The sequence below is a fragment of the Sceloporus undulatus genome, chromosome 11 (assembly GCF_019175285.1).
Source record: "Sceloporus undulatus isolate JIND9_A2432 ecotype Alabama chromosome 11, SceUnd_v1.1, whole genome shotgun sequence".
Classification (NCBI taxonomy): Eukaryota; Metazoa; Chordata; class Lepidosauria; order Squamata; family Phrynosomatidae; genus Sceloporus; species Sceloporus undulatus.
Window position 1 is genome coordinate 5821206 of NC_056532.1, and position 25379 is coordinate 5846584.

At 54.5% G+C, this 25379-nt stretch overlaps 2 protein-coding genes across 2 annotated transcripts in view; one reads left to right on the forward strand and one right to left on the reverse strand.

Moving 5' to 3' along the window:
* Positions 1–8186: 8186 nt before the first annotated feature.
* The window catches only part of RTN4RL1 (reticulon 4 receptor like 1), a 35117-nt gene continuing 17924 nt past the window's right edge, over positions 8187–25379 (reverse strand). The window contains exon 2 of the mRNA XM_042442593.1: positions 8187–9589. Coding sequence (XP_042298527.1) covers positions 8187–9589 — 1403 coding nt within the window. The remainder of the gene's footprint in view (positions 9590–25379) is intronic.
* LOC121916768 lies at positions 14628–16279 on the forward strand. The gene is made up of 2 exons (XM_042442202.1): positions 14628–15352; positions 15653–16279. The coding sequence occupies exons 1-2, from the start codon at positions 15006–15008 to the stop codon at positions 15999–16001; spliced, it is 696 nt and encodes a 231-aa protein (XP_042298136.1). The 5' UTR covers positions 14628–15005; the 3' UTR covers positions 16002–16279.

Here is a 25379-nt window from a genome sequence, read left to right on the forward strand (position 1 = left end):
CTTTCCCACCTGTTGTGCTCCTTCCTAGCACAGTAATAATAGGTGCATGCGTTGTGCCTTGTGTTTCTGTTGTTCTCCCTTTGCCGCCCAGGAGCCGATGGCTCAGGGATTTTGGGTCTTCCTTGCTGAAGTTGAGGTCACATTGAACTCTTGTGCGAGGGACTGGCCTCAACCTGACACCTTCGCAATTCTCCTTGGACTACAATTCCCAGGCCTGTAACCCTACAGGTGTCTTTGGACTACAACTCCCAGCATATCTTAACCACTGTTGGTTGGGGCTGCTGGGAGCTGCAGTCCCTACAGCCTCTGGAGAGCCCCCCCTTTCCCTAAAGTGGTGTGCCATTTTAAAAAAATCTAAATGCCACAAAGCCACAGTCAAAGACCATTTCAGCCATACTGGACCAATGGAAGCCACAATCTGATCCTGATCCAGCGCTCACAGCCCTTGGCTACTTGCTCATGGGCCAGTGGTGCTCTCTCTGCCTCATGGCTGGCCAGGGGGTGTTTGGGCTGCTCTCTGCCGGGACTCTTCCTCCAGCCGCAGCCGCTTTGGGCTCCATTTACCTGCCAGTCTGCCTCCCTCCTTGCCTTCGGCGCTAACTCCTCTTCCTCCTCCCAGCCAAGCAACCTTCATTTTCCTGATGGACTTCCCAGTAATGAGGTGAAGTCGGAGTGCTGCTTACAGCCACTGCGACTATTGGGAGGCACTTTGCGAAATGGCTGGATGTCGTCGTAAGGCCAGGTGGAGCTATTTACGTCTAATTCAGGAGCTGCTCTTGCCGGGCTCCTTTTCCTCGCTTTCTCTTCCCCCTTCTTCCCCTCTTCTTCCTCCTCCTCCCCAATTTCAAGCAATTTGGTGAGGCTGGGGAGGGGGCATAAAACCTTCCAGCTCCCAAGTGTATTGGTTTTCTGGTAATTGGAGCTTGTGCTGTCATTAAAAATGACAGCTTTTTCTGGATAATATTCCTACCTAGCACTTGTAAAAATGCAGCGAACATAACCTATATTTAACTTGCATTATCTCAAGTTCTCTCGGCAGCGGTGGCAGTGGCGGCGATGGCTGCTTCCTCCAGCTGAGGAGCACGTGGTGCTTTTGTGCACCCGGCAAAGCCACAAGGAGGGGCTGGTCGAGCCAATCCTGGTCCCTCCCGTTGCTTGAAACCTCTTGCCAGGTGTGGAAGAACCATTGCCAGGGATGCATCTGATCCATTCAGGGTGATGAAAAGTGATAACCAGCCTCCTCTTGACAGCAGACACACAAGTGTATGCCTGGAAAGGAGAGTCCCTGGTGCATCCTCAGGCGGCTTATCACACTCTTTGGCCAACTGCTCTGGCACTTGTGTTGTCCACCAGACCTCACCCAAAACGTTTCTGCTCCTGACCCATTGGGAGCTCTTGGTGGATCCCACCTTCTCTTCCTCGTCTTTCCGATGTCTGTTGAAACCAATCTGGCCGGTCCAGATTGGGGCTGATTTCCAGGTGAAATTGGCCTCCTCCCTCTCCGGTCATCCTTCTGGCTGCCCTCCAGCCAAACGGCTCGTAAGAGGTTTCCTCTCCACCAAAGAGGCCTCTTGCTGCCCGTTAGAGCAACAGCGCCAGCTTGCCAGCCAGGCTTCACAGCCACTACCTCCTTATTTCGTGCCGCCTCCATTCCCCCCACAGCCGTTTTCCTTCAGGCTCCTGGTATTATTATTGGCCTTTGTGAACCCAGTGGCCCTTTGTGGGGCTGTGTTCCTGTTTGGGGGGAACAGTAGGGGAGCCCTTAATTCCTTTTCTCTCTTGCTCCCTGTAGCCGCAGAGGGGCAGGGGGTGGCCTGTAGCTTCCCTACCCAAAAAACTCATCTTGAAAGGCTCCCATGGGCTCTCTGTCTGGACATTAACCAGCCAAGTAAGCATCTCTGCTTCCATCCTGGCCAGATGGCTCTCCCAGGACGGCTTCAGTCGGAGGAGGATGACGAATCCGTGTTCCTTGTTCTCTTTCCATAATGGAGGGAGGGAGGAGGAGGAGGAGGAAGCAGCAGCTCTCCAGTTTTGGAGCCTAAAATGCCACCAGCCCCACAGACGACCCCCGCCCCACAGCCGCCCATTCTGAAACCTTCCAGATTGGCAGTAATGGAAGAACTGAGTTGGTTCCCTTCGCTCTCGCAGAGGGTATTTATAACTGGAAATGCTAATTGGCCCTCTTTCCGTTGACTCATAAAGGAGAAATCATCGCCGGCCGGCTCCTCCAGGCCGGATCCGTGTCACTGAGATTAATCCATTTGGATCGGTTGGGGAAATTCAGGTTTCTAATTGGGAGAAACGGTGCCAGCTTTGCCCGTCTTCCATCGCCCCGCTCTTTCCTGCGTGGAGGCTTCTCGGCTTAAGCCTCCTCAGCCGGGAGGTGTGGGATTTTTGGGAGGGGGCTGGAAAAACCAGTCCCTATTTATATACGACAGGGTGGGAGTCGGAAGGGGGGCTTCATTGCGGTGGAGCTCTGCAGCTCTCGGAATTGAGGAGACCACGCTTGCCTCCCCCCATATCCATTACACTCCCAGCCTTCAGTCCTGTTCTCCCTCTATTTTGGGGGAAATGACTTTAAGTTGGATTTTTCCTTTCCTGTGCAGAAGAAGTTACGTAGCTACAGAGTGGCAGCTAATCTGCAGGGCTCAGGAGGAGGCAGCAATGATGGCAGCTTCAGGGAAGTTGCTCCCATGCCCACCAGCCTCAGGAGGGGATGATGGACCTTGTGGTGGAGACAATGCGGCCTTCCTCTGTCCTTGGGTGTCCTCCAGGCTCCCATAATCCAAGCCTCATGTCCTCTGCCAAGGACATTGTGGGCCAGCTCTCTGTGTCCCCACACTTCCCATCTTCTGCATTTCCTACCATGAAGAGTTTTGTCCACAGCCCGTTGGCAGTGGGTTCCAAAAGCAGCTGAGGCCTCTACTGCATCCACAGTTCTGTCTGTTGCCCCATCCCTTGTCCTCCGTTCCACTGATGAAGGCACTCCAAAAGTTTCATCTTCCACCTAGTTATTTGCTTTGTTGGGAAGTTCTTTGCAGTTCTTCATTTTCATCATGCAACCCAGAAGAATCTAGAACTTTGCCTGTCCACATGAACTGGATGGGGTGCCTTGTCCTCTTCAGTCATTGCGACATCCCAGTGAGGTAGATCAGGCAGAGCAAGAAAGCAAGAGCAGGCCCAAAGTCACCTTGTAAACTTTATCTCTCAGTAGGAATTTTTACCCACATCTGCTTAAACTAGATCGCTGGACACATGAGCCACCATGCCAGTAGTGGAGAGACTTCTCTTTGGCCCTCGGGGGCCAGATTAAACTTCAGAGAAGGACTTGAGGCCCGCTTTCCAGAGGTGGATATGGCCAGAGGCAGGGCGGGAGGGAGCCTGTGCTTTAGGAGAGGCATGCCCACTTTAGAATGGGGGGAGCCTCTCTGACCCCAGAAAGGCATGGCTTTAACTTCCATCTCTTCGTTTTCCATTTAGGCTTTTGGGTCTTTTGGTGGAACTGGCAGGTGGGCAGGGTGGCGGGCAGGCCAGCGCATGGTGGCAGTGGCTTGGCATTGTGGAAGAGGATAAGTGAGGAGGCTGTGTGTGCCCAAAGCATGTTCCACGAGAGCCAGCCTGAAATGTGCCTGGCCTTGATGGCTGGAAAAAGGTTTGGGGGCGGGAAGAGTACCCAAGTCTGCCCAGCAGCCCATTGCTGCCATTGCACTTAATGGAGAGCGGATGGCACATGGCAGAGCGCTCAGCATGGCATATCAAGGCTGGAAGTTAAAAGCACCGGAGCAGTTTATAGAAACACTTGAGGTGGGAGCCAATCGTCAGGTTCCAGCAGGGAGGGCAGCGATGTTCCAAATGTGCTCGGGGTAATTAGTTTTGAATTACCATGTGCATATTTTAAATGTCTCACAATCATCCGAGGACTCCATAAACAGTTTTAATGCAGCTTTGCGTGAGAGTGCCACCGCCACTGTGCCTCCCCGCCCAGCACTTCGGTCTGGCCCAGAGAAGGCAAGTGCGAGGAGATGGCACAGCCCAGCAAAAGGAGGGATGCTAGCCCTCCTGCTTGCCCAGCGGGGGACTGTGGAGTGGCACTGGCCCTGAGGAGGGCAGGGGGCAGTGTTCACAGCCCTATTTATTGCCTGAATCAGGTTTTTACTTCATCTGGTCTGGCCCTGGAGGGCAGAGGGGGAGCCTCCAGCTCCAGAGGCAATGACCAAAGGGACCTGCAGTTCAGCATCTGGAGGGGGCCAAGGTGGAGAAGGCTGCTTGCAAGGAAGCTGGGCTCCCTCCCTTTCCCTTGCCTTTGCCTCCTGGCAGGCTGCCTTTGGAGCTGGAGGTTCCATTTTCCCATCATGGTTAATGGCTGCTGCCGCCTAATGGTCTTTTGTTTTCCTTCTTCCTTTGGAAGCAGTTAAAATATAAGAGGCCAGCCATTGCCAGAGTCCATGCTAAATAGTGGCAGAAGGCCCAGCCTTGCAGGCAGAATGGTCCTGAGTTTGAACTTCCGCAACACCTCCCAACAAAAGACAAGGCAAGACACCTTCTGGGAGACCCTGGGAGAGAGAGCCCCAGATGGATGGCACTTCTTCACATTCCTCCTAGTTAGAGCTAGGAACACTGTTGGATGAAGCACTGGTTCTTTCAATTGGTCTTAAAGATCCCTCAGGTCAGTGTCGTTTGACTATTAAGACTGCTTAGAGTGGTATGAAGCAATATATAAATGAAGCTGCTATTGCTGTTGGTGTTGGTGTTGCTGCGGTTAGTACTGGCATCTTGGAGCTTTGGACTATTGGCAATTCAGAGTCAAGTTTCTAGGCCCCAGTGAGGACCAAGGGGTTAACAAGGCCAGCTCCAAGCAGTGCCACTCCTTGTAACGGTGCTCTTGTGATCCTGCCTAAGGCGGTCGCATTTGGAGGTCTTGTCAGATTATGTGGTGTTGCTCCCGGGGCACATAATCACACATTACCATTGCATATAATGACAGAAAACACAAATATGTGTAATACTAGTATGTGATTTTGTCTCTAGCTTAGGCAGCAAAATGTTTTGGGGCAGCCCCGTCTGTGCCCAACCAATGGCATCTTTGGGGCTGGCAGTTTGAAGGAGGCAAGGTGCAATAATTCTGGAATGAAGGGGAGGGCACAACATGGGTTTAAGACAGAATTGGGGTCTCCCCCCCACAATAATATCTAGTGATATCTTTCAAAAAGACTGAGTGGGAATCCCTTGGATGCTTATTGGCAGCGGTAGAGCTCCCAAATGGGCAATGGTGCATTGTCAGAGGACGAGGAGAGCTTCAGCTGCATTTTTCAGTTTGTGGAGCAGTGCCCTCCAGAATGCCGGGCTGCAATTCCTATCATCCCCAGCCAGCTTGGCCAGTGAGTGGGAAGGACCTGTGGCCTGGCCATAGGGCTAAGCCAGCTTCCTCTGTATGTTTCACCAGCCCCATGGCGTCTTACTTTGTATTTAGACAAGGCCGATAATGGGGTGGGGGCCTCCCCAGGTGGGGCTGAGAAAGACCCACCCCTTGGCCTGGCACTCTGGAGAGCCCTTTCTGCCAGTTGGCGCTGTGGGGAGCAGATCTGTCCTGGGGTCCTCCCAGACTTGGTTAATGGTGTTGCTCTCTACCGGCGTTCTCTGCAGCAGTTTGCTTTTGCCTGAGCTGACTGGGGAAGGAAAGGCTCTGCCCCATGCTCTACCTCTTGTTGAGTTCATTGAACGCAAACGCCTTTTGCACTTCGAACTCAGTTTGCAGCAATTGAATCCAGCCAGGGGGACAAAAGGGTAGGAGGAGAGAGAAACTGGAGCATTTTAAAAGCAGTTGAAAGAATGGGACTGTCCCTGCCTTAGCAGGATTGTTGACGTCTATGTTACATGGCTGGCTAGGAATTTCTTATGTTTGGTCATGTGAGTGGAGCCCATAGGCTCTCCCCTGAGGTTGCGCTGTCTGTGCTTGTAATGTGTGCTTGTTTTACTGGGTCAGTTCAGACACTCTTCCCTCTTTCTACCTCTGAATGTTGCAGTAATAAACAGTAACGCCTCCCTACATGCAGGTTTGAAACCCACACAACTCCCTCGAACCACCCAGGTGCCTCTGGAGTCTCAGGTAGGCGGAGGGACTTGGCTGGGAGGATGGCAGAGTATGTTGGTGTTTGTGTCTGTGTGTGCCTGGGGGTCAGGTGCAACTCTCTCTTCCTTGCCCAGAGTCGCCAGGAAGGTTCTGGAGGCCCCGCTGGTGGGTGAGTCAGAGCATCCTCGCCCGACCCGCTTTCTGGCCTACATGCCAGGGAACACGCGCGGCTTCCCAGAGCTGCTCCACACCAGGCAAGCGCAAGGGAGGCGCTGGAGCCGGGTAAAGGGGGAAGAAGGCACACTCACGCAACCACCGAGACAGAGAAAGACAAAAGAGCAGTTGCAGCTGGTTTTTCACAGGCTTGCTTTTATTTCCCCCTCTGGGTCCCTCCTGGTCGGCTGGGATGGATGCTCGCTGACCCACTTGACCACTGCAGCCCCTTCGAAGGCACCCCTCAGGCCCAGGGTTCAGATTATAGGAGAAAAGATGGGTAGGCAAAGAGAAAGGCTTCGTTCAATCCACAAGCGCCCCCCCCCCAAGTTTCTTTGACATTAACCAATACATGGCTGCCCATTTAACCATCTAAAACAGTGGCTGGGGGCCACCCCTCCATCACCATCCCTGTAATTCAAGCCCTTCTTATCCCTTTGCAACTTCTTAGAAACCCCCACCAGCTCCGTTTCTCTGGAGAGAGACCTTGATGGGCAAATATGTCAAACACTGGCAACTCCGCTGCGTCCTCCCTCTGCCCCGGGCCCTTCTTTCACCCGGAAAAGGGTGCAAGACCTTTAGACCAGCTAGGGAGGTTCTTGCAGGGCCAACACTGGTCAGACCAGGCTCAAAGGCCTCCCCTTCCCTCCGGCCGTTGCAATATACTGACCCACTCAAGACATCCCCAAAAAGCACCCCTTCTCCACCCCGCTTCCCACCCCTTTCCCTTGCAAGGGCCAAAAGTGACCGGCTGCTCCGCTCAGTCTCCCTGGCGTTGCATACAGAGGAATAAATCCAAACTTTTGTGCTCTCGGTTTCTATGAAGATTGGTCCCTGATGGTTCCCTGCCCCCCCCCCTTGGTACCTTCCACCAACCAAAGGAGAGACTGAGGCATGGCTGCCAAGCCCCCCACCCTTCCCAAAACACTTTTCCGCTCTTGTAGTATCCACTGGCACCATCTTTGGATCCAGAGTTCTGGTGCTCCTCTTGCTTGGCCATTTTTTGTTTGCTTGTTTCTCTGTAGAGTTTTATAAACTCCCCAACAGGACATATACTGGGGTGACTGAAGGCTGCGGGAACCTGTGCATTGGTTTTATTTTATAGGTGAACACAGATGTTACAAAAAGGAAAAAGCAAAAGGAAAAGAAGGACGTGCCTTTCTTTCCAAAGTCTGTCAACCTCTAGCCTGCCTGCCTGCCTGTCCTTCTTTCCTTTGGTGGCCAGGCTGCTCCTTGTAGCCCTGTCTTCTGGCCCGATTTTGCTCGGAGGCAGACAGAGAATCCTGAGAGATCCAGGAACTCGGAGGCTGCCTTCCAAGAGACCTCCAGCCCAAAGGAGCAGAAAGGCAGACCCTGCAGCAGCCCAGCCAAAGGGTCTCTGGTCCAGGCGAAGCCTCTGCCTCATGGCCCAGATCGCGGAAGTATACGCGAAGCTGTCTTTAGAGCCACTGTAGTCTCTCCTCCTGATCCCAGAGAACTTTCACTCCCGCTAACAGAAAAATGGATGGGAGCAGAGCTCTGTTGGTGTCTATCCAAGAGTGAGTAACCAAGGATGAACCCATCCCTAATTTATATCCTGTTTTGTTTTTTGATTTTGTCGGGGCACGGGAACAGGTGGGAATGGATTTCTTTTTTGCAAGTGCTCAGTCAGGGCTATTTGTGATGCGCAGGCGTGATATTGCTTGTAATCCCATCCTGCCACACGCAGGCAGTACACATTGTATAATCCCCCATCCAGCCACAAAGGACTGGGGAAAAGCCCGACTGGTATGGCTACTCTCGCAAGGCCAGATCCTTGACGCGGAGAAAAAGGAGACAAGACGCGGAGGGCCAACCACTGGTGGCCGACTGGCATGGGCATTGGCATTGGCGATGGCTCAGCGTGCCTCCAAGCGGGCCGCCCTCAGCGAATGATCACCACCAAGACCACCAGCATCCCAGCTAGGAGAGCAGTGGCAGTGGCCCCTCCGGCCCTGGACCCCCGGCCCCGCGCCCCCCCTGCTGCCTGCTGGACCCCGCTGGGGGGCAGGACGGGTGTCCGTGGGCACTTGCCCTTCTGCTTGGGCAAGAGGCCAAGGTTGGACTTGTGCTCGTAGTCCTGCATCTCCTCGGCATTCTTCCAAGGCCTCAGCGAAGCCGGCTTGGTGGTCCGGTTGCGGCTCCTAGTGCAGTTCTTGCTGGGCTTCCGGTAGCCCGGACGCTGGCCAGGTGGGCCGCCACCGTGCTCCCCATGGCCCTCCTGCCCCTTCTCCGTGGAGGAGAGGAGGGGAGGGTGGTGGTGATGGCCGTGGTGGTGGTCGTCTCGGGGGGCTGCCCGGTCACTTGAGGGGGGCCGGGGCCCGTTGACCTGGTTGAGGGACTCAGAGCCAGTGGTGGAGCAAGCCCGGAAGTCCTCGGCCGTCAGCTCCTTGAGGTCCCGGCCATGGAGGCGGGTGGGGGTCTCGCAGCCCAAGCTGGAGCTGGACCCCCGGAAGCGGCGCAGCCACTCCCAGAGGGAGCGTGCCCGGCAGTCGCAGTGCCAAGGGTTGCCGTTGAGGCGGAGGTACTCCAGGGCTCCCAGAGGGGCAAGGGCTTCCCCCGGCAGCTCGGCCAGGCTGTTGTTGAAGAGGAAGAGGAGGGTGAGGCGGCGGAGGTCATGGAAGGCCCGGCGGTGGATGCTCCGGAGGCGGTTCTGGTGGAGGAGCAGCCGGTCCAGGTTGACCAGGCCCCGGAAGGCGTTCTGCTGAAGGCTCCAGAGCCGATTCCCGTGGAGAAAGAGGTGGCTGAGGTTGGCCAGGTCCAGGAAGAGGTCCTCTGGCAGGTAGTCCAGGTGGTTGTCCTGCAGGTAGAGGTACTGCAAGTTGTGGAGGCCTTGGAAGAGCCCGCCTGGCAGGGAGCTCAGGCCGCACTTGTACAGGTGCAGCGCATGGAGCCGGGCCAGGCCCCGGAAGGTCTCGGGGGCCAGTTCCCGTAAGTTGCGGTTATCACCCAGGTCCAGCTCCTCCAGGTGGTCAAAGCCCCGGAAGGCATCCGGGTCCACAAAGGTCAGGTTGTTGGAGTAGACCCAGAGGGTGACCAGGGCCGGGCTGAAGTTGCCCCGCAGCAGGAGGGAGATCTGGTTGTTCTGCAGGAAGACCCGCTCGCTCTCTTCTGGGATCCCCTCCGGGATGTTCAAGAAGTGATGGGACTGGCAGCTGACTGTCATGGGCGCCGGATAGCAGACGCAGTCTACAGGGCAGGCAGCCGTGCGGGGCAGCGCCAGACCCAGAAGAAGCAGCAGCAGCAATGACAGTGGTGGAGCCGGAAGGGCCAGCGCTAGATGACCCCCTGCAAGTAGAGAGAGAGAGAGAGAATGGGGAGGTCAGCAGTGGCGAGGACAGCGCTTCCCACCATCTCTGGAGCCCAGCTTCTTGGTTCCTCCAGAGCTCCTTCTCCCCTTGAAAGTGGAGGCTCATGACCAACACTGCATGCAGCCAGTCTTCTTAGTCTTTGCAAGGCCTTGGTCAGCCACCCTTGGCCTGTCGGCTGGAGGCCTCTTGTGGGTCAGTCTGTCACAGTTCCGTGCCCACCCCAGCTGCCCCCTCACTGAGTGGTTTGCCGGATGCCAGTCCTCTTTTGCCAGAGGTGCCCAGCAGCCCTGGCACCTGCCAGTGTTCCTCCCTCTCCCAGGAACTCCCTTCCTGAATGTTGCAGGAAGGCCGGATCGAGGCCAGTGCATGCGCACACTACACACACACACACACACACACACACACACACACAGAGTGCGCCTTTATCTATTATTTATTCTCTGAAATATTAATGCCCTGCCCTTTGCCAAGTGGCACCAAGGTTGCTATGGCATCCGACGACTGAAGATGTGCCGGGGCTCTTTTAATTGCCATTTGGGTTTTTCAGTCTCCTCCCTGGTTCCTTTAAAGAGATCCATGAAAAGGAGTCCGATAAAGCTTTCCAGAAAAAAACATTTTTTGGGGGAAGGGGACTGGCACAGAGAGGGACCCCCAAGAGCTGAGAAGTTGGGTCAAACTGAGCCTCTCCTTGTCTCCCACCCACCTCCCCAACTTCCTAAAGTCACTGGCACCCCTTGGTTTGCATTTTGGGTAGCCAAGTGGAGGTGAAAGGCAAAATAGGGGGGCCATTGCTCTTGAGGGACTCTAGTGACGTAGGCCAGAGAGCCAGCTCTTAGTTCAAATCTTGCCTCTGCTTTACACTCACAAGGTGAGACTTCCCCATCTCCACTCTCCAAGCCTCCTTCCTTCCTTCCTTCCTTGCACTTTCACATCTGCATTCGGGGGAAATAAATCTACCTTACAGGGGTGTTGGGAAGGATGACCGAAATCTCCCAACAGGACAGGTGGCATCCTCCAGTTCCCATGACGTTTGAGTCCACATCTCCCCAGTGTTATCCTCCCAACAACCTTGCAAAGTAGCCCTGCTGCGCTAATGGCAGATTCTTCTCCCCAAAACTGGCTGGCAGAGTGACCCCCTTCTTCCACTGGCACATTCCTAGAAAATGGGATCGGAAGAGGGGCGGGAAATCACAGCAACAGCTCCCATTATCCCTTGGCTAATCTTGGTGGGAGCTGCAGTCCAGGAGACCTCACCAGAGCTAGGGGAAGTTCCTTTTTTGGACTACAGCACCAGAAATCCCCAGCCACCAGCAGTCCAAAAGAACTTCCCCAGCTCTAGAGCCTTCTTCTGCCTCTTTGCACAGCTTCGCTCCGTATTTCCTTCTGGGTTTGGCTCGCACCAGGGCCCAAGCGGCACTGTCTCCTTGCATTAGCCCTTCTCAGTTTGGGCGCACGCGGGCACGAAATCCGGTTACCGGCCTGGCCGCCCGGGGCCCATATGTGCCACGGCCGCTTCCCAATGCGTTGAGAAATTCCACACTTCCCAGCAAGAAGGAAAGGAGGCCAATCTGGGCAGATGACGTCCTTATTTAAGCTGAATTATTATCCTCCAGCCAGGAGATTATTCTTGACACCATGAGGGCCAGAAGCTTAATTCCCAAGGAAGCTCAAGCTCAAACACTCGAACCATTGCATCACACCAGATTTCCTTGCCCAGATTTCTCCAGAGGAATTTAACCATTGCCTTGCTCTAAGGCTGAGAGAGTGTGACTGGCCCACTGGGTTTCCATGCCCGAGTGGGGGATGCGAACCCTGGTCTCTCGGAGACCTAGTCCAGCGTTCAGATCACTGCTCCACACTGACTCAGTTTCTTTCACAAGATTTACTCCGAAGGCTTTTGGGCCCATTGGCTTTCTCTGAGGCTGTGGGTGACTTGCAACAAGGCCTCTCAGACAGCTGTGCCATACTGCAACCCTCCTACATGTGAACGGGTTGGATGCCAACCACTGGGTATTCCTCTCTCTCCCTGCTGGTGTGTGTGTGTGTGTGTTTAAGGCCACCCCCTGCCCAAATACCCCCTGCCTTCCTGCCCTCCGGAGCAGCTTCCCCTGCCTTCCTGACTCCCCTGCACACACACAAACGTGCTTCCGCTTCCTCCGCTGGCTCTTGACTGCCTGGCAGGCCTGTCCAAATTACGCTCCACGTGGCTCTTCTAATTGGGCACTAATTAGGCATTGCTTAATGGATGCTTGAAATAATTTATCTCCAGTGCTGACCAGCCTACACTCTGGCTGCTGGCAGCAAGACGCCTGGCTGGTGATGCTCCGGGATTCCTGGCGGACCCCAAAAGGTGGGCACCCCTCACCTGGCATCCCCAGCCAGACCGGCCCCCAGCCAGGCAGATGGGGAGAAGAAGAAGGGGGTCTCTCCTGAGGCTCTGCTACTCAAGATGCCCGGCTGGGGCACACCCCCCCCCCCCCCCGTGGCCATTCTTGCCATTCCTTCCACCTTGCTCTGAGCCCTTCCAGAGCTGGGCCTCCTTCATGCTCTCCAGCACTTTGCAGAGGAAAACCAGAAGACACGGTGTGGCTGAGCAACATCAGAGTGTGGCAACAGTTATTAAGAAGGAGTCACAAGGTAGGAGATGCTGCAGCAGTTTGGATAAGAGTAAGGCTCTTACGCCCCCCTCCTCTCCTCCTCCTTGTGCCCTTTGAGCTCAGTTTGCAGCAATCTAAGGAAGCTGATGACGGAGGGGGAAGATAGGAGGAGGAGGAGAGAGAAAGTGGGACCTTTACACAGGAGCTGGGAAGGTGGGAAGGATTAACAGGGGCTTTCCTCCCTGCCAAAGTGGGATGTTTGGGGTTCTGTTTCCTGAGCACCTCTGTTCCTCCCGCTTGCCATGTGCTTCCTTGTCTCCAGGGCGCCACATGCCCTGCCTTGTTTACGGCACATCTGTTCCCCTGGGGCCCTCCCAGGCTCCAGGACAGGCTGGGCCAAGCCTCCAGGAGGGGAGCGCTTTCCCCTGCTTGTGTGTGCAAAAGGCCTGGACCCACGATGGGGAGAGCCCCTGACCCCCAGCTCCCTCTAAGGCTGGACTCCGCAGGTGGTCCTGGCTGGGCACCAATTCCAAAAATGGGACCCCCCTCCCTTTTGGCCCACGTGTGACATACTCTGGAAAATTAATGGGCATAGAAATTAAGAAAGTAATTAAGTGAGTTAACAAGAAGCAAGCCAAGGGAATAAATAAGTGGTAAATGGAATACAAAGGAGGATGGGCAGGAGCGCAAACATCTTCAGAGGAGGCCTTTCCTTCCAGGATAGACTGGGGAGAGGGACTTAGGCCACCTTCAGCTCATTAGCAGAAAAGTGGGGTATAAATGCCAATTTAAAAGTCAAAATGAATGGATTGCCAGGTGTGACACACACACACAAACAAACAAAAAGAGGTTGTAACTTGCTTAAGAAAGTGCCCCTACACCAAGCCCCTCTTTCGCTATTTACCCAGAATAAAAGCATGCAAATGGAACTGAGGGACAAGTGGAGAGAAACTCCTTGTGATGGGCTGATGAGCCATTTTTCTCTATGCAAATCCCAGCCCTGGAAGGGAGGCTTCAAAATGTCCCTTGGAGCTGTCCTGCCAACACAAGAAGGACATTTGGAGCAGGGAACCCCCTGGCTTTGTCCTGGGCCCAAGACGCACCTCTTGGTTTCTCAGGCCAAGAATCAAGGGTCCCCAAGGGTCATATAGACCTTCCCCCTGCCATGCAAAAGACACAACTCCAGCACCCCTAGAGGATGCCCTTCCAAGTGCCTCCAAAGGAAAGTCCACCGGCCTCTCTCTGGGGGAGCCAAGCCCAATGGACAGAGCCTCCAGACCCCTCTCAGCTCCTCACCCCGGGGGCCCAATCCTGCTGGGTGCTGAGCCAGAGCACCAGCCCCTCCGCCGCCACTGATCCCCCTCCCTGGTCCTGGTCCTGGTCCTGGGCGACAGGCGTCATAAATAACTGACAGGCCCCAGCTGTTGGGAGTCATGGTTCCTGATCGAGCGACAGCTGCTCCCATCCTTACCCCCCCCCCCTTTGCACATAATCTCCCTGGCAGTTTTGGAGCATAAGAAGCAGGAGGGAGCATTTCTTGCGCCTTTGCATAATTTGGTTAGGCAAGAAGCTGGGGATCACTTGCAAAGATGATACAAAGGTGGGGGGGGGGGGGGGGAACCCCCCCCCTGCTCTTGGGGGGGGGGGGGGGGGGGGGGGGGGGGGCCCCCCTCCTGATATCCCTGGGGCTCAAAGGGGGGAAGAAACCCCGATACACAAACAGATATAAGGAAAATGGAGGAGATTCTGCCCCTTCCCACAATTGGTGAGGGGCCATAACCAGCCTGTGTTCTATTGCAGTAGCAGTGGAGCAAAGGGGGGCCCTGGCTCTGGGTTCGATATAGGCTGCTATGAAGCAAGGGGCCCCCTCCATGTCCCAGAGACCACAAAGGGAGCCTTATGCTGAATCTGACCCATAGCTTCCAGCAAGGCCAGTCTTGCCTTGCACTCTGACTGGCAACCGAACCAAATCCTCCCCAGCTCTGCCTGAAAAAACTGCCAGAAATGGAACCCAGGCCTCCTGCTATGGTTCCAGCTAAGACTCAAGTCCTCATGGTGCTGAATAAACAATGTATGTAGGAGGCAAGGTTTCAGAGACACAGCCATGACAGTTTGGAATCTATCAGTGAGCAAAGGGACCTTTGAGACTTAATGAGAGAAAGAAAGGAGTTCTGCTTCCTGAGAGGCAAACTTTGCCGGTTTGCAGCCTTTGTCCTATTCCAGTTTGGCAGGTGGCACTGTGTACAATAGCAAATGTATGTGTTGGTATTACAGAGAGTAAGACAAAATGCAGGGTCAGGTTCCTCTGTTGTTGCCGAAGGGCCCCCGGATCTCCTGGCAAAGATGTGTTTTGGGGGTCCCACTCCTCCTTGCTCCCATCAGGTCCTGAAAGAAGAGGGAAGGGGGGAAGGACACAGGGCGCTTTCAAGGTCAGAGCGAAGGTCCGTCCATCCATCCGCCAGCTGCCCACCCCTCCTCTCCTCCTCTCTCCGCTCGCCACTTATTGCAGTTTTAAAGCCAGCCATAAATTCCGTACTGTAATAATAAGGAAAATCGATAGTGCCGGCGGAGAGGCGAGCTTTATCTTGCCTTGCAGCTGGGCCCCAGAGCTCCCCACGGGGCCCTTCCTGCGAACCAGACAAAGAACCACGCCAGGGTCCTGGCCTTCCGGAGCCAGACAGCAGGCAGGCAGCCGGGCACAGGGCCTGTGTGCGTGTGGGTCTAAGGAAGAGAGTTAGCTGTGGCCATTTCTTCCCAGCCTTCATCCTCTCCTTGCAGTAAAACTCAAGGAGGGCGATGCAAGACTACAGAGGAAACTCTGCCAGCCCCAGGCCTCTGGCGCCAGTGAGAGAGTTGTCCTTGGGGGTCAAAGGCATATGCCCTTGGCTCCGCTCCCGGGTTCTTCCCTGGCACCTGACAGGCTGGCTTCAGGAAGGGCACAAGGATGGCACCTGCAGGCCCACAGGGAAGCCCCTCAGAGTATGTGTCGTTACAGTTCTACTGATGCTAAGTTCTTGCATGAATCGCACTCAGGACTCTGCCTCTATAGGACCAGCAGGCAAGAAGCCGCCCTTAACATCATCTGACATGGCTGGGGAACTGATGGAAGGAGCCAGACGCCTCTGGTGCTGCAGGCCGAATGGGTGAGGATGGGGCAGGTGGGCATCTTTTCCGGGGCTGATGAAGGGGGGGGTCCTTTCTGTCTCATTGTTTGCCACTACACTGCCTCAAAATCCACCCTGAAGCACAAGACTGTCTCATGGGCACAAATCAAAAGATGTGCGCTCCTCAGAAGCAAATGAGGGCGGATGCCTGTTGGTGCCCAAGTGGTCACTACAAGGGCAGGGAGGAGAGCCAGGACGCGGTGTCTATCCGGCAGAGAGCTGGAACCAGCCTGTGCCTCTTGCTATCCTCACTGTGGCCCTGTTTGTTTTCTCCTGCAGGAAGATGGTTGCTCTGGGCCCCCGCAGCCCCTGTCAAGCCAGCACTTTAGGGGCACATGGGGCCTTTTCAACAGTGACCCCCTGGATGAACCAATCCCACGAGAGACGCCTGAAGGGCACAGGAACATCCAAGCTCTGCACAAAGGTCTCCCAATTTTTTAATCTTATCTTTAATAAACACACATTCCTGCATAATGTTGGGAAACTGGAGGTGGGGACAAGGGGACAGACGGACATGTGGCATGGAGACCCCTCGTGGACCAGGGGTTCTGCAACCCAGATCTGCCTCTTTCAAGGCTCCTTCAGGCCTCCATACCTGGAGTGGCTGCAAACTGTAAAAGAAGTCTGAATTTTTAACTCAGAGAGGGGGAGAGGAGAGGAAGAAGCAGAATTTCACCCTTCCCAGTTGGCTCTGGAAAAAGCAAAGTGTTGCATCTCCTCCTAGCTTGTCCATTCTTCTTCATAATAACTTTTGCCATCATGGCCAAACACATAGTTTGGAAAAGTTTCAGGGAATTAAGAAGCCTTGGAAGGAATAAGCCAAAGGAGGGAAACGCTGGCAAGGTGAGAAAGCAGTGGCTCGGCTCAATTAAAAGATTTGGAAAGAAGCTGGCAGGGCTGTCCAGAGGTCCAGGTGGCCCCTCAGCTCCAAAGGTGCAGACGGAGGCCTTTGAAAGTCCCCTCGGGGCCGCCTTTCATCCCGCAGCCGCCGCCGCCTGGACCCTCCTCTCCCTGTCCATCTGATGGCAGCTGATAGCGTTTATCCAGGCAGCCACGTCGCTGCTTCCGTGGCGCTTTTCTCTCTGAAGTGCACTCGCCTTTGTTTGGTCCCCCTGCTTTCAAGGGCCTTTTATCAGGGCAGCCACTGCTGATGCCAAAGAGAAAAGGCAGCTCTTGGTGCCAAAAGCGACTCATAAACAGGTGCCAGAGGCAGGAGGGGAGAGAAGGCAGCCACGCTCCCTTGGCACAGACAGGCTGGTGCCAGGCAAGGGCTCGGAGGGCTTTGCGGCCCCCGGATGAGCTCCTTGGCCTCGGTTTTCCCTTTTGCAGCACAAGGCAGTTGTCATCTCAAGCTGCTAGTCCGCATGATGGGGGCAGAAGCAGTTGGGGGCCCTGGTGGGGTCCCTACCAAACTGAGTCAGTTGGAGGGCATGTAATGTGACTTGGGGGACAGCGTGTCCCCTGCCTCAGGGTCTCTGGTGCTCTACGATGAAGCAAGAGCCAGGGACAGGAAAAGAGCAATGGGGAGGGATGAGGCTACCACACGTCATAGTTATAGCAGGTTGATTTCTCTTTAGCTGCCACAGCTGCACCCCATTGATCCCTGGGAACTAGATTTTTGGGGGGCGAGGGCTTGGCTGTTTCTGCACCAGAACCCTTGTTTCCTGCTTTTCAAACGCAGCAAAAAAAATCCAAGTCCCTCCCCAAACTACACATCCCAGGACTCCCTAGGATGGAGCCTCAGTGGCTAAAAGTTTGACAAAAGGCAAAATGGGTGCTACTCCAAGGAGAGGGTTTCTGGGATGGTGGCTGGAGGGCTTTGCCCCGATCCCCCTCTGGATCTGCCAGCCCTGCGCGTCCCATCATCCCCTCCGCCGCCCCCCCGGCCAGTTTCCCCTCCTGGCAAAGCATTGGGGGGGGGATCTTCAGACGCCACTTATTGGAATAACCTTTCAGCTTTCATTTAGAGCTCCTCTCTTCCCACTGAGCAGCCTCATCCGTGAACACTTTACTAATTGCAACTTTTAATATGCTGGATGGAAAGACTGAGAGATCAAAGCCAGCAACTGCCACCACGAGGCAGGCTGTCAGGAAGAGAGGCGTCCATGCGCTCGTTCTTTCGTTCGCTGGGCAGGCAGGCAGGCAGGCAGGCCTGGATGGGAGAGGAAAGACTGCCCCGGGAGGAAAGGAGAAGATGGCAGACAGCGGGCGGGAGGCAGGGGAGAGATCCAGTGCCCAGGTGCAAGAGGCCAGGGGCTAAGTGGCTCTGGGGGCAGACCCTGGGGCACCGTGTTGCATGCATCCTCTGAGCGGTGAGACAGATGTCGGACATGTGCAAAGCACAGCTTCGCCCTCTGGAAGCAGCTGCTTCCAGGCAAACAAAGCACAGCTCAGTCGCAGAGTCCTAGAGTTGGAAGGGGCCCCATAGGCCAGGCAGTCCAGCCGCTTGCTTGTTCAGGGTAAGGCATCACAAAACCATAGCATGGTCCACTCCATTTCTTCCCTGCAACTATTTTCAGATATCCAAAGCACAGCTCAGTCCTCCGCGTATCTAGTCAGGAGTCAAGCCCAAACCTAGCTGCTTTCAAGCATGCGCATCACAGCGCTGTCCCTTTTGGGTCTGTCCTCCTAGGATGTCAGCCCCCAAATGAGGCTTTTACAACTCCAGCATCCACACTTTCTTACTGCAGGAGCAGTTTGAATGCCTCACGCAATTTAAGTAGCCCTTTGAAGTCAAAGTATTTAAAGTTTAAATGCCTTTCTAAAAACAAAAACAAAGCCTTTTCTCTCCAGCCACTGGTCAGAGATAAGAGGGGTGTTCTCCCCGGTGCTTGTTGTTCTGTCTGAGAGGAGGCACAGGGGAGAAGAAGGAGAGTAGGAACTCTGCTGAAGCAGGGCAGCCCTTCTTTAGATCCTATCTCCAATCGGAGATTAGAGATAAGAGCGAAAGGTTTCCTGCACAGTGCTGGAGGAAGGGAAGGGAAGGTCCAAAGGAGATGCTTGCGGGTGGGAAGGAAACACAGAGATCCACAGAGATACACAAAACAGCTCCCACAAAGCGGTGCAAGGAAGGGCCCTTTGAGGAAGGGAGGTTTGGGCGGACTGACGGGCGAACATCTGCCGACAGCCCTAAGAGAGCCAGAGGGATCTCGGCAGAGGAGGAGCAAACTTGTTCCCCCTGTTCTGCGAGGCCTGGACATGAATCTTTAAAGCCACTGGGAGAGAGGACAGAATTAAGCAGGAATTAAGCAGGAATTAAGCAGGGAGTGGGTTCTTCCTAACCGGCACAACTGTGGCAAGGGTGGGGCTTGCCTTGCCCTCCCTCCTTCCCTTCATCCTTCTCTCCTTTGTGCCTTCCCTCCTTCATTGGTTCCTTCCCTCTTCTCCCCTGTGCCCCCCTCATACACAACTAGAAGAGGGGAGATCCAGCTTGGTCCTGGGGCCCTGTTCCTGCTCAGCCATTCACCCTGACCTTGCCAGTCTGACCCAGAAGCTGCCATGCCAGTGTGCCATTGTGGCCCTAGAGTCCCTGGGGCAATGAGAGAGAGCTTAGGGAACCCATTTGGAGGCTGGCAGTCCAACCCCCAAGACACTCTGGGCAGCCAGGAGAAGAGCAGCCGATGCTATCAAGGCTGGGGGCATGAGGGGGCACCACACGCGCGGGCATGGAGGAAGCGCCGGCTCCACCGGTCCATTTGCCCCCCTCTGCCAGCCGCCCAGAGTGCCTGATCCAGCTGTAATGGAGTCAGGCACCCAAGGGAGAGGCTCCATTAGCCACAGCCCAGGGGAACCGCCATCTCTGTCCTCATGAAAAAGGAGACCGGTGTTTGTTTAGAAAGAGCACAGAAAGTCCTCTTTGCTTGCATGGGGCACATGGAACGGTTGGCATGTTCCCACTTGAAAAGGGGCCGGATAAGAAGCCAAGCAGAGTGGGCCCTTGAGCCTGGCGTCTCCTCTTTATACACAGCGGGCAAGCAGATGCCTACAGGCACAAGATGTGTGCGTGTGTGTTTGTGTGGATAAACGTCTGCAAAGCCAGGACACCTGCCCACAACCACCACTATCCAGCCTTTGAAACCCAGCCTGGTTGGCCATCTTGGCACGTCTGCTTGGGGGAACACTGAAGTCAATGGCATAAGTGAGTACCCCTTTCCAAAAAGTTTTAAAGGGGAGCTCAGAGTTGTTGACTATGACTGTCTTACTGGAATGGAATGGATATTTTGTCTCTTCTTCTCAAAGAAATTAACTGAAATGGTTCAGCTGGGGAAAGAAAGGAACAAGGGGGCATTTGGGGGAGAAGGAGAGACCCATTTCTCTGTCCCATCATGCTCACTTGGCACATTTTAAGGTACAAGAGAGGTGACGGGGCCTCCTTGGTGGCTGCTCCTCCCGGTCTGTGGGACTCCCTGCCACTGGAGGCTGGCATGGTGCCCTCCAGCTCTCCTACCTCCAGCAAATAAAAAATGTTCTGTTCTGGCAAGCTTTTAGCAATGGGTAGTGATAGGCTTTTAATGGTTGTGTTGTCCTGACTGTTTATAGCCTGTCTTTAAAATATGAATTTGAAATGCTTTTAACTCTATTGATTGTTTCATTGAATTTAAATTATTTATGTTTGCTGTTTTTAACTGATGTGTTTGTATGGTTTTTGACAACTTGTAAGCCGCCTGGAGTGCTATGATTGGGAAAGAGGATATAAAACCACAACAGTAACAGCAGCAGCAAGAAATGCCCTCAGATGACCCCGGGAGCTGGCTGGAATTGGGGTCCGGAGCCTCCAAGTGGCATCAGGGCCCTTTAGGGTGTTTGGAGACCATGGCGGTGCTGAGCAGCTGTGAAACAGGTCAAGAGTGAGCTGAAGAATTGGTCAGGAGAGTTGGAAAGGAGGAGATGGTGGCACTAGGGAGCCCTTCGTGTGTCTCCATCTGTCCATATGCCATGCCAGCCATTCTGTTCCAATGGAAGGATGGACAGCAGGGTGCCTGCTTGGCAGTAAGAGGCTACCTGCCAGGGAAGGAGTCAGAGGTGGCAAAAACCACGGCTGGGACAGCTAGATGGACAACTGACCATGCCAGTCCTTGGCCACCCTGGGTGAGGGCTAAGAGCCGCCCCTTCTGCGTTGGCGCCACCAACTGCGGCTGGCATGGAGCACAGGGCAGCCAACCTGGAGGGCCTAAGTTCACTTGGGACAGTGGCTACCCATTCAGCCAGGCTTCCTGGACCACTGTGCAACTCCAGCCAAGGAAAGTAGGGTTGGAACCAGGGGGCTTTCCATGCCCAAATCTTCCAACTCACAGGGAATAAAGGCAAATCCTGGTAGGCACATGCAGCCTCTCCAAGGCCTGCCTTGGGTCTGCTCCCTGTTGTCTGACCCGGAAGGAAGGAAGGAAGGAAGGAAGGAAGGAAGGAAGGAAGGAAGGGAGCGTGGCCGAGCAGAACAAGTTCTCCACCCCCCATCCACCTCCTCTGTGAACTGGGAGACGGTTGCTGTCTTAATGCATCAAGAATGAATGGAGGAGCCGCCTGAACAACAGCTCCTCTGCGTCTCAGCAGGAGGGAGAGAGAGAGAGAGAGAGAGAAAGAAAGAAAGGCAGAGAGGAAGGCAAAACCAAGCTCCATGTCTCTCCCTTTCTCCTCCCCACTTTGCTGCCTGGCCTGAGCTCCAGAGATCAGCAACCATGATCGGGTGGCCTGCATTCTCATGTGCAGAGCATCCCGGCTCCCATGTGCTTCCAGTTCCCTTGGCCATGGCACCATAAAGGGATTTGACATCCCTCAGGTGTAGAGAGGCAGAGGAGGCCTGGACCTTAGAGCCTCAGCCCCATCTTGAAAGAGTAAACAGAAGTCGTCTGGAAGGTATTTCCAAAACGGCCGCTTGCCTTCTGGCTGGATTATAGTGGAACACATGGTCCCCTTTGAGTCTTCCCCAGAGGACTGGGTGTCCTCTGGAGGCTTTAGGCTACACATCCCATCATCCCACTGTGGTTGGGAATGGCCACTCTATCCTAGCCTGCAAAATCCACCATTCACTCAGTTTGGCTCAATTTAAGGCTGTTCCTCTCCCCTCAAATCCACATGGACTCACGGTTGCCCTTGAGAGGGTTGCCATTTCAGGGTCCTCCCAAGCCCTGATCTCTCCAGGATGAAACCTGAGGCCAAGGGGCCAGTGATCTCACTAAGCATGATGCCTTAAACACCTACTGCAGTTGTTCCCAGCTTCTCATTCAAATGCAGAAATACAACCTGTGTTACTGTCTAGAAAGGAAAACAATCTTAAGCAAAAGCAACTGTTCTCCAGATCTAACAAGGCAATGGTTAAGGAAGCCATAGCGGGAAGGTGGATGCAAAGCAGAGTGGAGGGAGAGCCCTGGCACTGGAAAAGGACTGGGAGAAAAGGAGGATGTTAATGGAAGACCTCCGGAGTCTTTGCCAGTCGCAGCAGAAAACCAAGGAGACCCTGGAAATTTTTGCAATCTGGTCAGAGGTCTGCACCCAAACCTTTCCTCTTACCCAGAGCTAAGCCAACCAAAAGTGGTCAAGAATTTGCACTCTCATCTCCTGCCTGGAGAAGACCCACAAAAACTGGCATCCCTGGCCATGGAGGCAACTACGCATGGGGCACTCATGGCCTGGCACCAGTGCCTTCCAGCTGCCAGGCATCACAGAGCCCATTTCCTCTTCCCCTGCCTCCCAGTTTGTTCCTCTTCTCGCCTTGGTTCTGCTAAGTACAAAGCCAAAGGATTTGGCCACTCTTATTTCAGGCTGACCTAGAAAGCTGCCAACACCCTCCTAAATCTCTCTCTCAAAGGGAAGGCAGGGGAGGGCTACTGGGGGGGCAGCTTTGAAGAGGCCCAGGTGGGGCTGGCATTGTTTCCTGTGGACAAAGCCATTGCTCTTCCAATACTGGAACAGCAGAGACAGTTGCCCAAAGTTGCCCTGTAACACAAGGGTGGCATGGCAGAACCACACATGACGATTTGTGTTACACAACACGACACAGGATATATATCTCTCTCTCTCTCTCTCTCTGCATCCCAAGGTGTGGGTAAATCCTGGAAAACCCACAAAAATTCACCCAGCGGGGAGCAAACTCTTGAAATTGGAAAGACCCCAAAATCTGCTTCCCTTGTTGTTGTTAGCTTTGATTTACTTAGAAGAGAAGCAGGACAGAGAAAAGGAAGTCAGAGAGTTAGATAATACTTTTATCAGGATGACGGAAATGGCACAAAAGTGCCAAGATGGAGGTTGCAAGCACTGGAGCAAGGAAAGGGTGCAGAGTTCAGCTGCGGAACTGGCTTCCAGGCAGAGAAGATGCTGCAGGATCCCAAAACAGACAATGGTAGGAAAAGCAGATGCTGGCCTGGATTGCTGGCCTTTCAGTGGAAAGGAATCAAGCCAGGCGCCAGCCATTCAAGGTGGGCAAGTAGTGCCCCTCCATGCCCACAGGCTTCCACCCCTCCATTTCCAGCCCCCTGAAACCCTACAGTCCACTCCGGGCCCCATTTCTCTGGAGGGGCTCCCCGCCCGCGCAGGTGAGTGGAGTTTATTCAAGATAAAGAAAACCATTACGGAGCGACAGCAATCTTCAAAGCCCACCCCGGAGACCCAGAAGGAATAAAAAACCGTGGCTGGGCACAAAGGCGCAATTAGGTTTTCCAAGTGGAGAGAAAGAGAAAGAGAGAGCGAAGTAGGGAGAGAAACGGCCTGGAAGGCAATTTCCCAGCTCTCTTCAGCCTTGCTCAGAACACTTTTTAAAAATAACATATGATTTTGTCTCTTTCCTTCCCTCCCTCCTCTCCTCCTCCTTTCTCTCCCAGGTATGACAAGAAGGAGGAGGAGGAGGTAGCCAGAGCGATCGGCACAGTTCTGCGGCCGGGGATGATGGACTGGTGCTCCCAGGTGGAGAGCCAGTCAAGGCCCAGGCGGAGGCCCTTGTAGCTCGGACTGCCTGGCAGGAGCAGCCCCTTGCCCAGCTGCCTGCCCCCTTCCCAGCTCCCTCCCTCTTTGGTTCTCTCCATGAATTCACAACAGACACCGGTGGCAGCAGCAGCAGGAGACTGGCATTTCTTCCCCTGCTGTTGTTGTTGTTTCAGTTTCAACACAAACATGTTTGCCACTCAGCACACAGCTTGTGCAAAAGGAAGGGCTGCCGGGTGTGCGCCTTGGCAGCATCTGCCCAATCCAGGAGGCAGGAGAAGGGCATCGGGTGGCAACCCTGGGTCTGTGGGACTCCCCTCTCCTTGAAGGAGGAGGACTCCCCAGAGAGCTGGGTTCGAAAACAACCCAGAGACCGAGTCTCCTCCGCAGGAAACAGAAGCTAATTCTTGCACAGAAGGTGGCAAGAGCCAGGCAAGGAAATGGTGGCGGTGAGGAGAGCTGCCCAGGGTTGGCCCCAAAAGAAGGGTGTCTCCCTCTCTAGTGCCCCCCAGAGGGGCTGGACTACAATCCCCAATGTCTCCAATCACGCCAGCTGGAGACGATGGGTGTTGCACTCAGCTGAACTCTGTGCATGAAAATAAAAGGCAATGTTTTGCCAAAGTGCATACACTTACAGACCCCTCGCTTTTTGCCTCGGCAGCAAAGTGTCTTGGGCTGACCCTGATGGCAGTGCTGCCTGAGACCCCCCCAGTCGCTCTTGCAAGGCATGTTGGGAGGCAAGTAAACCCAATCCTTCCTTCCTTCCCTCCTTCCTTCTACCAACCCATTAGCACATTTTGGAGAAAGCTCAACATTTCACAAGAGGCTGAGATATGCAGCGTGGATCTTTCCTCTCTCCCCGACCATGACGCACTCTCGCACTCGGTGTCGGTGGCACCAGGGAGGAGTGTTGGGGTGGGAGGAGAGAACAATGCCTGCAAATAAATAAAGGGAGTGAGATTTAGAGGGGGCAGAGGAGGAAAAATGGGGTGCCGGCCTTCCATGAGGGAGACTGACGTTGCAGAGCAGTTCTGCCAAGGCTGCTGGGGGGCATGGTCCACCCCTCTGGCAGCCCCCCTGGGGTGACCCTAATGCAGGGGTCCCAGTCCTGGCCCCCCATTTTCCTCCCACCAGCCCTGAAAGCCGTGCAGATGGCTGGTGTGCCCATCGTTCGTGCCTGCGCACAGACAGACGCACGCACGGGCCTGGCACAAGTGTCTTCTCAGCACTTTCTGGCTGTATCTGGGCCACGGCAGACCAGGAGCCGAGAAAAAGCCAAAATCCTCATTTGCATAAACCTCCCCAACGCCTGAGAGAGAAAGAGAGGGAGAGAGATGCGGCACAGGCGGGCACCGGCTCCGCTGGGCTCAGTGGGATCCAGAGGATGCACAAGCTCTGCATGCAAACAGGGGTCTTTCCCCCAGCACCCACCTCCCCTCTTTCTGAAAGGTCCAAAGGCCACGCAGCAACAAGGAAAGGGTGGCAAGTATCACTCAAAATGCCAAGCGTTGTGCCAGCTTCCAGGCTGCATTGCACGCTTCTTCCATGTTCGGATTGGAAGACAGTAAAGGGGACAGGATTTGCTTTTTCCTGTCCATTTTGCAGCACAGCTACTTATTGTGACAGAAGCTGCATCCGCACTGCAGAAACAACCCAGTGTGACACCATTTTAACTCCATGTGATGGAAGTTTGGGAATGGTTGTGGCCCCAGAACTCCCTGACAGAGAAGGCTAAATGTCTCTCAGAACTATAGTATCCCATGATCCCATAGCATTGAGCTAAAGTAGTGTCAGATCGGATTGTTTCTGCAGTGTGGATGCAGAATCCTTCCCCAGATAAACGACAAGCACCAGGAGACTCCTAAAAATGCAGCCCGGCGTTTTCAGAACTTCCCGGCTGTGGAAATTACAATTATGACCCTCTATAAAGCCACCTCCACTTATTCCTTGCCTAAGAAAATGCTTGAAATGCATGGGGTCACCATCAGCTCCTGTCAGATCAGAGGCTTAGCAGGATCAGCCCTGGTTGGTGTTTGGATGGGAGACCACCAGGAACTAACAGGTGCTGGAGGCTCTATTTCAGAGGAAGGAA

Bases quoted from the DNA above. Each gene is read 5' to 3' on its own strand.
- LOC121916768 (XM_042442202.1), top strand. From the start codon at position 15,006: ATGCAAGACTACAGAGGAAACTCTGCCAGCCCCAGGCCTCTGGCGCCA. The intron at 15,353-15,652 runs GTGAGGATGGGG...TTTCTCCTGCAG, and splicing joins TGGTGCTGCAGGCCGAATGG to GAAGATGGTTGCTCTGGGCC.